Source organism: Egretta garzetta, unplaced genomic scaffold (genome assembly GCF_000687185.1).
Source record: "Egretta garzetta isolate BGI_Z169 unplaced genomic scaffold, ASM68718v1 scaffold409, whole genome shotgun sequence".
Lineage (NCBI taxonomy): Eukaryota > Metazoa > Chordata > Aves > Pelecaniformes > Ardeidae > Egretta > Egretta garzetta.
In genome coordinates, this window is record NW_009260767.1 from 379,385 (window position 1) to 392,181 (window position 12,797).

Below are 12,797 nucleotides of genomic sequence, written 5' to 3' on the forward strand. Positions count from 1 at the left end.
GGGCTCTGTTTTGCAGAGTAGTGGGGGAGCGTTGTTACAATCGCACTTAGGAGTTCCATTAAGGTACTGCTGTAGTGGAGAACACGAAGCAGATTTTTATTCTCAACTGTACCAGGAAAGTCATTGGTACTGGTGTGTCAAGAAGTGTTGCCTTTTGTTGGCTCTTTTCTTTTTTCTAAGAACATAATGAACCCTGTAAGTCTATCGCATTAAAGATGTACAAAAAACCAAATGGAACCTCCTCTGAGATAGGACACAAATAAACAATCAGCTGATGTCAAATTTGCATTTGTTTCAGTTATTTCAAATCTTAACTAATTTTCTTGTAGAAGCAGAAGATCCAAGTGCATGTGTTGGGTGCAGGATAAAGCGCAGAGCTGGTCTGCTTCCATTATTTACCTTTACCTACCGTCATCGCTGGGGTAGGTCTTGCAGTTAATCTAAATCTTAACAACAGAATTATCTCAGGGTGGGGATGGAGGGGAAGTAAACAAAAAGAAAGCACATTTACAAAATTATTGAAAAACATTTATTATACTTAAATTGAAATGTGTACATCTTATTAAAAAACAAAAGCAATTTGCTGGTGCCATAATTTAATTCCAATTTCAAGTGAGCTGGACAAACTACTGTACAACTTTCAATATTCTTTAAAATTAGCTATTTGGATACTTTCCAATCAAGGATTTTTCCACTTTTATAAAATATTTGGATTTGGATAGGGTGTGAGCTGAAAAGACACAAGTGTCAGTTCAAGAAAATACTAGGACCAAACAGTACCCAAAAAGATGAACAACTTCTAGGCAGAAATGTTTTAAGTACATAAAATTTTACTTTCAGTGCAGGGGGAGGAGGGGAAAAAAAAAATAAAAAAGGAAAGAAAGTCTAGCTTTGATGAATTTAAATTTTCAAAACGCTACAGCTGTAAGAAGCTTTTCTGCTAAGCACTTGAGCCAGTTATGGAAGAGGGAATGAAAAAAAAAAAATCAAAAAGTTGCTTTTTTTACATGCTGTAGTAGTTGTTTACATTGAACACTGCAGCATAAAAAGCAAACTATTGCCAAGCTTTTAAGCCAGAGCTCAAGGTGGAACTTTTCAAAGGCACAAAATGACAGCTATGAAACTGTCACTTAATACCTTTTGCAATATTCCCCTCTAAGTACCTAACCCGTTGAAACTTAACCTTAACGTAGGAAATGCTGTGCCACGTCTGCAGGAGAAATATCCAAACTACTGAAAAAGCAGGTTGCCTGTTTCAAAGAAAAGTAAATATTTGGTCATACGGAAGAGGCACTGTAACAGCTGTACAGTATGGATCGGAGGGTGAAGGAAGGTCAACAGAAAAGGTGAGATACTTGTCCATAATAGCAACTACAGCAGGGCCTTTCCCTGCCAGTAAGGAGACTAAAATGGTGGGTATTTAGTGTTAGCAATTTATTGGGTGTTGCTGAAAGCTGTGGCGGCCCCGTGGTGCCAGTGGGTCATCTTCCCTCCTCAGCCTAACTCCACTAAGTCGTAAAAATCCACCTTGCGCTGCTCGTATTTTTAAACCCACAGGTTTTTTTTAACAAGCAAAGAGTTTAAACTGCAGCAGTGCTCCGCAGAGAACCTAGGAAACTAAACGTAAAGGATGCATAGGCAATTCTTTTCCATTAAATTTGTTAAAGCAAAACACAATTACTTGGTACCCCATAGGATTTATATTAATCCCGCCAATAAGGTACTATTGATAATGCAGTTTGCTGCATGCATATATTGCATCTGTCTAGGGCTTCTTAAAAGCCCCATTCTGGCATTTACACTTCTTACATACACTCTTATACACAATTTACACGGGAAGCTGTTTTGACAGCTTTACTCTCAAAGACCCGACAACCTGATCACTATCAATCAGCTTAACTACTCGTCTCCACACAGATTAGTATGTGCTCTGCTAACATCAAAAAAATAAAACCAGCATAAGGTACAAGCAAGTAACAGACAAACTGGCACAGAAAGGTAAATGCCCCAAAATGAGTTTACATTCATCTCCAACCGGATACAGAGAACAGAAAAGCAACCGCGCTTCGCTTCTCGAAACTGTATCTACTGGCCATAATTTGCCTTGTTTCAGTAAAGGGCAAGCACCTTTGCTTACATTGTCTTCCATGCCTGTACGTAAGCTGTCATGGCATTATACCTCTCATGAGGACACTTAGCTATGGCAGTGATAAGAAAGTTCACCTATCAAACAGCTCATTAGAAAGGTCATTTTGTGTTTTCAATATGAAACATCTTATACGGTGAAGTTAGATCCTAAGGTTTTAGATGATCTTCATGATCTTTAAGCAGGACTTCATTCTGCGCTGGAGTATCAGCCTAGCAGTTGTGTGACATCACTTCAAAATTATATGGAAGCCTTCACCATTCTCAGCTGGAAAAGGAAAAAAAGCGTCAGCCTTCAGTAAATAGCCCCATAAATACACCAGCCAACGCACCACCCCATCAAGGGATGGGCTTGGTTTTTACTGCGTAGAAGTGGCTCATGACTATTATGAAATAGCACATTTGAAACACGTATAGTATTAGTAACCTGCTACTCAGCCTAAATGCCTGAAGAATAACTTAGCTTTTTAAAATCTCTTTGGTTTGCAGCTATTTTTGAACTCTTCCTACCCCACATTAACCCCACCTCGTTTGACGGTGACTGTTAATATCGTAGAAGGAAGATAACTTCTGCAGGACTAATATAAATCCTTAGTGTGTGTTTTTAGTCATTTTTTTGGTGATGCTCAGCCTTAAACTGGAATGCCAAATGGAAACAGGTGTTAGAAAAACCAAACCCAATGAACACCGTGTGGATTTTACACTTAGAAGCTCAGCGGTACCTCCAAAAGGCTTCACAGCCAAGACAAACAGGTCTCTCGCACATCACTAACCATGTGAATAGATTTTATACTACATAGAATAAAAAAAAATTCAAGTTAGTTAGGATGCTGATAAAAGTGAAGCAGACTTTAAAAATACAGCTCATCTACGTTGAAAAAAAAAAAGCTTTTAAAAATTTCCTACTTGTGCTGAGGAAAACGTGAACAATTTGTAATTGGATCTTCGAAGTTGGGACAGTTTCTGTACGTAAAATGTGCACGGAGTCAAACTCGTCCACCAATTATAGCAATTTCCTGGCACCTTTAACCAGAAATCAACCAGACTCCTAAGGAAGTGTGGGATTCATCTGCAACACCTAGCCTTTAAAAAGGAGACTCGCAACACCTAACTCGGGAATCCTGAACGACGACGTAGTACTTTCTGCCACTGCTGTTTGCAAATATTTTGTATTTTTTTTTTTGGCAAGTCAGCTCTCACTAGAGCTGCCATTACTCTGTGCTCGGGGAAGTGTTACTTAGAACAGTATTCTGCTTTAAAGGTGGCTCCTTGGTAGAATAAGCAATTAAGGTTTAGTCTGTCAGAAAAAAGATGCTGTACCTTTTATTGTGGTGAATAAGAAACAACTCTCGTCTTGAAAGTTTTGAACCATCTACAATAAAAAAGAAAAGTTTTGAAACCCTCCTGAGCGTGACCAATGCAAAAAAGAAACACATCAGCTATTAAACACGGCCTTTTCTAAGCAATTGCCTATTTTTGGCTTTATTCAGCATATACCAAATTAAATTAAAATACATGTCAAAATACTGCTTGTTAATCATGTTACAGCCAGCTGGGAGCCTATTACTGTTGGCTGTGGTTTTGGAAGTCTAAATATGTGTAGCAGATGCTCGAATAAGCCGAGTTCAACAGTATTTAAACATTCCCTGCCTTTGGGCACGTTCAAAATAAATATACGCTAAGTCATTACTGCAGCATCTCAGAACCATATAGACCAGCTGCCTTTCTCTTCTCATAATTTGTGTTTATTCAGGTAGAGTAAGGGTGACATTTAAGGGATCCTTCTGCTCATTTTAATGTAAAGGAAAAAATACTCTGTCAGAAAAATACAAGGTTGCATTATCAAACAGAAAAAACAGTAATAAAGAAGTGTAAGAAAATCCTCCATTCTATTTAATTCATAAATGAAATGTGTCAAGAAAATAAAATTTCCATTACCTGATCATTAACGAGAATGTGGATACCTGTGGGACCCTGTTTGTAAACCTGGTTGATCTGATGCAGAGGAATATTGAATGCCAAAGCAAGCTTGCGTGTGACTTCTGAGGCTGCCATTTCTTCTAAGTAGATTGCATGATAAACTACAAGGGGAAAAAAAAATTATTTAAATAAGCATGGTGCTAATTGATAACAAGTAACTGTATGAAAAAAATCTGAATTTTGTTTCTTCTGTCCCAAACCAAAGACTGAAGACATCCAGGGGAAAACACGTATTTGACAGAGACAGCCTCCTATTTACAGATCCTCCTCCACCTCAGTTCTTGCATGGAAAGCACACAACTACTGTTACAGCAGCAGCCTGTGCAGGTTTCAGTTGGTTGTGGGGGGGGAGGTCTCTCCACTCAAAGCCAAGAGCAAGAAAAGAACCATTTCAAATAGCTCCATTCTCTTGATTGTAAGATTGACACGAATTTAAATTCAATATTAAGTTCCCATCTGTGTTGAAACAGCAGCTATCTTGTGGGAAAATAATACTAAAATCACAAGTCCGTACACTGCTCAGCTGATTTTCTTTGTCCAAGCTCTACCAGTTTTAGTTCAGCTGCACAGAAAATGGCAGCAAAACCTAAGTGACAATGAGGAAGAATCCAAGGGGTTTATTTGCACATAGCTTTACAGGCACCTATATTTATCTGGTCAATACCTTGGCTGTAACAAGACAGTGTAGCTAATTTGAGAGCTCCTTAGTTACCATGTAACTGTACCACGTACGGTTAGTTTTATCACTGAATTGAAAAACAAAAATTCAGTGATTTAACCTTGAGAGGTTTTAAGGTTCTGTTCATCCCGTGCAGTGTTAAAAGAGCAGTGCTGTTCCGAAGACAACTTCCTACAGTTTCTCTGTACACCAGAAACACAAATTTGGCCTCTTTGCTGTTCTTCTTCCCCTTCCCGTCGATCTGGTTTTAGGCTTTTTAAGACACAGAAATGCTATGCCAGGAGACCCCGCTGTGCGCCGTACCGTATATTGCACCGTTGCTGCTATCGCTGTTGCCTGCCTCTTGTCTTTCCAGTTGTATGCTCCTTAATGGCTCCTGACAGACATAGATCGTTAAGCGGGGCCTGACAGACCTGCAAGTCAGACAAATGACGCGTCAGAGAAAAGGCTACTTGCCCCGGAAATACGGAAACCGACATGCCACAAACGTAGATTTGTTGTGCCTGACAGCGTACCTGAAATGTTTTCTTTCACTGACCAAAAAAACCCAATTAATATAATGGTAAGCAGTCTCTCAGATGTTACCGCATTTTAACAATGCGACATTAACTACCGAGTAATGACGACAATTCTTACAAAGGTCAGGGGTAACAAACACCCATTTCAGTCAGAATGGGATACGTCAGCTGGGGTGCTGTCTGTGTTGGCACACAACACTTGTAACCACGAAAGGTCTTGGGGTTGCTCTTGGCTCCCCCAAATGAGTTGCGCCTCTTGGCAACACTTCCATCTGTTTTCAAGAAATTGGCAGCACCCAACTGCACGGGTACCACTCTTAGAGGCTACCTCTGAACTCTTCAGTGCCTGCATCTCATCCAGGGTCTGCCCGAAGGCGTACACAGGAGGCTCTGTTGAAACACTGCTGCCAACTCCCAAGACGGCTCACACGGGCATGGAGGCCCATCCCGACACTGGCTTCCCAGATCTCCCAATTCTAAGGACGGGGGATTCCAGTGAACGACAGAACAAAACCCACTCGGCCTCACGTTCAACCTATTACCTGGATTTCAGTGCATTATATAGCCGAATTCCATCGGCTGGACCACAGATTTGTACCAGATCTTCTCTTGTCAGCTTTAATAAATCAGCACCTGGAGAAACACATGATTGTACAAAGCTTATTTTAGAACATCTGTATTTCTTATAATAAAATGGTTATGTTCATTTAAAGCAAGAATAACAAACTCCACCATCATAAAAACTGAATCCTGCAAACGCAAAGAAGCAAGTAAAATGCAGAATAGGCACCAGCTAGCACTAAGAAAAAACAACCGGTTTTCCAAAAGTGGTCACAGCTTCACTTGGTGGTGCTCACAGCTTCAAAAAAGCACACGGTCTGCAAGACACACAGTTTTTGTAGAGACAGGTGATTGTTCTATATCCAGATGATGGCTTAAATGACTCAAAGTTTTAACTGACACCCAGGTTAATGTATTTTAGACACATGGAAAATACAGAGCAAAGGTATTTGATGGTTTCTCACACGCAGTAACGTGCAATGATGCTCAGTGAATCACCCCAGACATTCAACTAACACATCCTATTCTCTATGCATTTAGGTTATTACCATGCACTTAGTTATAGAAATTGCTGCTAAAGGCTGGCATAACTACATCAGTGTGGTCAAATCAGTAACCAGCAGCGTAGTGGGTGAATCCAGGTTATGGGATACTTCCATCGAAAAGCAGGTTTTGTTTTTTTTTTTAAATTATCCGGGGAGTAAGTGATCTGTGAAATTACTGCTTCCCAGAACATTTACTTTAGAAAAGGAAGCTTCAATAAAAAGATACGAAGCAGATCTAAAGACAAAACGGAAGGAAGGATCTTTCTTAGAAGCATCATGGGTGTCAACAAAGAAATCAACAGTCTGAAAATCAGTCACTGTAATAGATGAGTGAGAGGACAGGGAAAAAAAAGGTAAGTCTATCCGTGAAAATACTCCACAGATGATCTGGAATGCACAGGTAAAAGCCAGCAAAATTATTTTGTCATCATAGCCCAAGTACTATAATAAAAAAAACCCATCGCACCTGAAGAAGTCTGATAAAAGCCACACTACACCTCTTGCTTCAAAGAAAATCTATCAGTCAGCAGTATTTGAATTCTATAAACATATAAAGATAATAATGAAAATGAAGAACTGCTTTAAAAGTTTTCCCAGAGTCCTTGTCAGAAATTTGGTACTAAAGTTTACCGAGCAGTCTTAGCAATTGTAATACAAGAAGCACAGATCAAAAACTAACCAGCAGTAGAAGAATAAATGCTCAATTTCCAACACTACAAGGGTTATTTATAAAATATTGTGCTTTTCCATTAGGTCCACGGTATTTAAAATAAAATCATCATGTCATTGATTCACTGAGGAGCCTTAGTTGAGTCAGTCTTGAGGAGCTGATAGATGCTGTTGGCTCCGGGGACACTTGTGGCAGAGTGGCCCACAGATGTACAACAACAGGTTCTTGTACTTTCTTTGACACCGTTGCGTGCTGGCTGCCATTAGGAAACAGCACAGCAAAATAGAGGGCCTGCTGGTCTGACTCGCCAAATTAATTTCTTTTTCTCAAAGGATTAATCAAGGTTAAAATGATTTTGTGAGCTATCGTCACAAAGAAAAAGAACCTGGCTCCATTAGTAAAAAATGCCTTTCAATGCAAACTGAACAGCTACTAAGTAAAGTCACAAATTACAATAAATATTGATGCCATTTTGATTTTAGAGAATTATTTTCCCACACAAACGTGTTCACTAACACAAAGGAAGACTCTAAATAAAAAAGTAAACTGTAGATACCTGAGAAATTTGAAAAAAGCCTTGTATAGGTAGAGAACCTATGCTTGAGCAACCATTGCTGAGTTTCCTGGATCGTGGCTGAAGGATGAAGCTGCTGTAAGAAACAAGATTGGATATGGTAATTTGGATATTAAAAAAAAAACCCCAAAACAATTAAAAAACCTCCCTCCACTAAACACTTCTTCAGTACCTACTAATATCAAGGTATGTATAAATCAAATGTTCTGACACAAATATACAAATACACAAATATAGCCATGACCAATACCAGAAAGCAAACACTCACATCTCCAGACCCTTGAGAGGTTCCATCTCCTTGATGATTTGGGGAGGAAGAATTGCTACAGATCGGAAAAAAAAGAAAAGGGGTGGGGGGAAAGTATTACTAGAATTTTATTAAGCAACATATTTAAGCATTGCTGAAAAATAACTTGAAATTCCTGAAACAATAAACATTGCCCTTGAAAGACAAAATTAAATGCTGCCTAGAGTGAAACTTAAGAGAAAGATCGTCAGACTTCAATAGGCAAGTCATCTGGTTCCTATTTTGTGTATGCTTTATCAACTGGAGAAGCAGATTTACCAACACTCACGGGAGGTTATACGGCCGCTTACCCATCTTAAAGGGTGACCAAGGAAAAGCCAGTAGAATACAAGGCAGACAAAACACAGAATACCATTATAAATCATTCCCTGGTCACCCAAGTTTAATTAAAGTAGTTTAATTAATGTCTCAATACACAATGTTTTTACCAATATAATTTCTGTTGAAAAGCGTGTAAAGATCATTGCTGGTTTTTTTCCTTGCAAATTATATTAACCGTGCATGAGGAATGAAGACTGTTCTGACTGAAAAAAGCTAAATAGTTTCCACAGACAAGGACTAAATGAGAATGGTTAAAAGGTAAAGCATTTGCTATATGGCAAAGGATGGGAAGAAAAGTTTCCAACAATGTATAGTGAGAAAGAAAAATGTTGAAGCAGAAGTAATTACATTATAATGGAATCACATGATGCAAGTGTCAAACTCTAAAATAAATATATAGGTCAGAACAATCTCTCAGTCCCCAGTGGAACGAGAAAACAGTTGCAAGCTCCTGGGTTTACTCAGAACACGCTTTTGAATAAGCTTGATTTTAAAATATTTGTCTTTGTTATCTTTAATTAGGATACAGAAAAGAAACCTACCTGTCTGGGACACTGTAGGTATTATGTTGAGCAGTGGTAAAAGCTGGAGCAGGAGTAGGACTGTTGTTTACAAATGTTGTAGGAGTATCAGGCCATGGTGAGCACTGAAGATAAAGAATTGAAACTTAAGTTTCTCTCGTCAATACATTTTTTACTCTGATGCATAGTTATTTCATTTAAAGCCCAGGTTTTCCCCAGAGAATTTTGATTTGTAATTCCAAATAAAGATTCCCCCCCCCGCCCCCATTACATGCAGATACTCCAGGTAAAAATCCGGTCTCTTTTAGCTTGTTCTTTCAAGAAGACTCCAATTTGTACTGTCTCCTGTTAACAATGTGAAGGTAATAGCGGTGGAACTGGCAGAAGACCGGTACAGATTACTCAGTTCAAATCAAACCAACCGACCAAACCCAAGCCATCTGCTGAAAAAACTTTTTTCCTCCTAAAAGGGAGGAAGGGGCTGTTTAAACTGCAGGTATCGTGACTTGACAATAGGTGTTCAGCAATAGTCAGTAAAACTATGAAGCCAGATTTCACCTTGTGGATAAATTTAATGTCTCTGCCCCGACAGCAATTAAATACAAATGGATTTTTCAGTAGAAATTCTGTGAATTGAAAATTTGTATTAATTCACTGCAGGACTAAAATGATGTGTATATATACGACTTTCTCTAAACTGCTTGGTAAACTGGAATTTTTACACACAAATGTAAGTCATCAGAAATATATGATGAGCCAGCTGGCCAATTTAGTCAGTCGTCTTTGGGTATTTGTTTAAACCACCTTGATAAAAGCCCTTCTAAATGAGACTAGCGTTTAGTGTTTCCAATACCTTGCAAATTCAGTATTTTAAAAAAAAATAAAAAAAAAATGTTCAAAGACAAATGGGCAGGATTAAAACAAGCAAATTGCCCAAGATAAATAAGCTAAGACCATGCCTGTTAAAACAACTACGATTTCTGATTTCCTCATCATGCACCAGCTAAATACCCTGTAAGGAAATTTCCAGAGTTAAATCATAGCCTTGCGAGGGGGGGCGATGCAAGTATGACCTAATATTAATGGAAACGTGTTTCAACAATTTTATGTTGGAAGACCCTTTCACTATCTGGGGGCAACAGTAAATGAGCGCAATACCCGCTGCAATCGTCTGTAAAACAGTTAACAACGTTTCTGTGCTGGACTCCAGTCTTCACTCATCAGAGTAAGATTGCAAGTTGCCCAGCATGGCGCATACAATTTAAAAAAAAAAAAAAAAAAAAAAATCTTGCATACCAATAGTACAAAAATTAGGAAATTCTTCATCTGTCCGAGATCTGATTCAAACCAGTATTTTCACTAGCTGCTGTGTACCCACTGCCTTCCACTACATTGTCAAAGCCACCTTTTAGACTACCAACAGTGCTGATCACCCATTCTGTGATGACCGTCTAGTGTTACCCACTCTTCCTCCTAGACTGTATATTCCCATCTGTTGTTTCTCTTCAAACTCATTTTAACATTAATCTCAAAGATGTTATATATTACAACAGGTAGTTAAAACAGGCCTCCACTCCCTAATCATGTGGTCCAAAGCCATAATGTTAAAGCTCAACATAATAAAGTTAGCTTTGTTCTTCTGAAATCTTCTGGCAACGCAATTAATTTTCTTTCATCTTCTGACATTCTCTAAATTTTAAGGCAAGATGTTTATCTGGACACACAGATGCAAGCTGTACATCCTTACCCCACTATTCCATTATAAGATTCTGTTTGACATATATTTACATTCACGGGCAGGGAAGAATGCATTGGTGTCAGAGATCAGCTCCTGAGCCCAAGGCACATACTGCAGTTACTGTTTCTGTCCTTCAAACCCAGCTGAAGTTGTTCAGAAGAAAACTCTTGAGTTTAAATGCAGGAAGAAGCACATTTGAAATACTTAGAAAAAGAATATCCTGCCCCAAAGCAGGTAGCCTTTCTTCTCCTATAAACACACTTTCCTACCTTGTCTCCTCTTCCAGCAAAAATGTTACTAACCATCCACTGAGACTGCATCAGTTGGTTAAAAAAAATTTTAAAAAGTAGTAGTACTTGTAATACTACTGCAACATGCCCATTGGCTCTGTTCTCCTTTATTCTGTCTTATAGGTTGTGGAGGGAAAAACGAGTATTTGAGCACTGAGATACTTAATTTTGAAAGGTTCAAGGAATTAAGAAGCCTAGCATTAAAAAAGAAATAAAGGCTACTGTCCCACACTTCACAAACCCATCATGTTCGGGAACAGGTTTAGACAAATTCCTGGGCATCAAATCCATTAACACTAAGAAGACTAAGCAGGGATGTGCTTTCTGACATCCTGCATGACCATTCTGGACGCTGGTTACAATGGGAACGGGTCACAGAAAGTGGCAAAGCTTCCCTGCTGCAGCCTTTCTGGAGACAGCATCTGCAATTGCCGCTGCCTGGGGCTGAGCACTGGATTCAACAGACTCGTGCTCGGATCAATCAGGGTATTCCTTATATTCTTAAGCCCAAAACTGAGTTAACCAAAGGACATTCAGCAAGCTAATGATGTAAATACAGAAGTTCCTGGCCCCAGACAGAAACGTAGAAGAAAAATGTCACTCTGTCACAAGGAAACATCCAACTCCGTAAAAAGCCATCAAATACTGTATGCTTATGTTACTAAATCAGTTTTGCTCCCGCTCCACTTTCTGACTCTCATAGCCTCTAGAAGGTTTTCTATTCTAAATTTAAGTCACTTACAGAAAAGATTTAACTTCTGCACCAATCTTTCAGGTCCAAAACTCTTATGTTGCAATTTATTTCAAGGTCTATACCCGGAAGTCTTCTAACTCCATGTACCCTATAATCAACTCTATCTGCAAAAAATGACCATTTGACCGAGTTTAATCAAATTGTAACTTTATATATTCCTGCTTGTGACATGTAATATATACTAATATAAAAATCAACCAAGACATAGCAGACAGAAAAAAATACAAAGACCCAATTATCACAATACAAATTTGCCTGCTTTTTCAAATTCAGAACAGGGGAAAGAATCCGATGGGGGTTTTTTCTCGTCTTCCTTAGATAAGGTCTAGCTTCTACATATTTGTCAACAGCCCATAGCATGAGCATCTTAACAGGTAGTTTAACTGTGCATCTATCTGTTTGGAAAATACGAGAAAAATACTGCAGAAATTGCAGCAAATGCACCAAATCTTGAAACCTCAGATGAATAAAAAGGAGTAATGGAGAAGCATATCTAGATGGCATTCTTATGAAAATGAATGAGAAGGAAAAGAAGGGTGATGATAATTAGAAAAAAAAAAATATGTTTCTTGGGAAAGGGTAAGGGAAGAGCAGAGCAGAATGACCATTCAGAAAAGAAGCTTCACCAAACTCTTTGTACTGTGTTAGAATCCCATGCAAATTAAATTGGAAAGAGAAGATATTAGAGTCAATGTTTCCTGAAGGAAGCACTGCCCAAATCAGATTGTGGCTGAGCTAGAAGAAACCATACAGGAAAAACAAAAAAAAGAAACAAACAAAATTAGAAATATCCAGCAAATAGAACAGCAGAATCTTGGAGGGGCAAAATAAAAAATACAAAGTGAGATGTGAAAAGCAAGGAACAAAAAAGGCAGCCTATGTAATAGGTTAGGTGTAGGAGGAAGATAACAATACCCAGCTTTAAAAAGGAAGAAAACAACAGATTGGAACAACCTAAATTTCTGGAATTCAGTAAAAGGTAACAGGAAACTACTTATGGGCATCTAGGAAGCAGCACTGACTAAGTAACAGCCAGTGCTCGCAACTTCGTCAAGAAAAATACACTCCAAACTTTCCTGTTTTCCTTCTGTAATGGAGCCACAGTTCCTGTGACACTGTAGATAACTGACACGCAAAGTACACAATCCATCATATGCAGAGATATAATACGTAAGACACCGCCAATTCTCATAT

At 38.7% G+C, this 12,797-nt stretch overlaps 1 protein-coding gene across 1 annotated transcript in view; it reads right to left on the bottom strand.

Moving 5' to 3' along the window:
- Nucleotides 1-558: 558 nt before the first annotated feature.
- Nucleotides 559-12,797, bottom strand: part of UBP1 (upstream binding protein 1) — a 42,916-nt gene continuing 30,677 nt past the window's right edge. The window contains exons 10-17 of the mRNA XM_035901534.1: nucleotides 8,843-8,946; nucleotides 7,941-7,995; nucleotides 7,655-7,748; nucleotides 5,865-5,955; nucleotides 5,108-5,217; nucleotides 4,084-4,226; nucleotides 3,466-3,517; nucleotides 559-2,413 (exon numbers count right to left, since the gene is read on the bottom strand). Coding sequence (XP_035757427.1) covers nucleotides 2,376-2,413; nucleotides 3,466-3,517; nucleotides 4,084-4,226; nucleotides 5,108-5,217; nucleotides 5,865-5,955; nucleotides 7,655-7,748; nucleotides 7,941-7,995; nucleotides 8,843-8,946 — 687 coding nt within the window. The 3' untranslated portion in view covers nucleotides 559-2,375. The remainder of the gene's footprint in view (nucleotides 2,414-3,465; nucleotides 3,518-4,083; nucleotides 4,227-5,107; nucleotides 5,218-5,864; nucleotides 5,956-7,654; nucleotides 7,749-7,940; nucleotides 7,996-8,842; nucleotides 8,947-12,797) is intronic.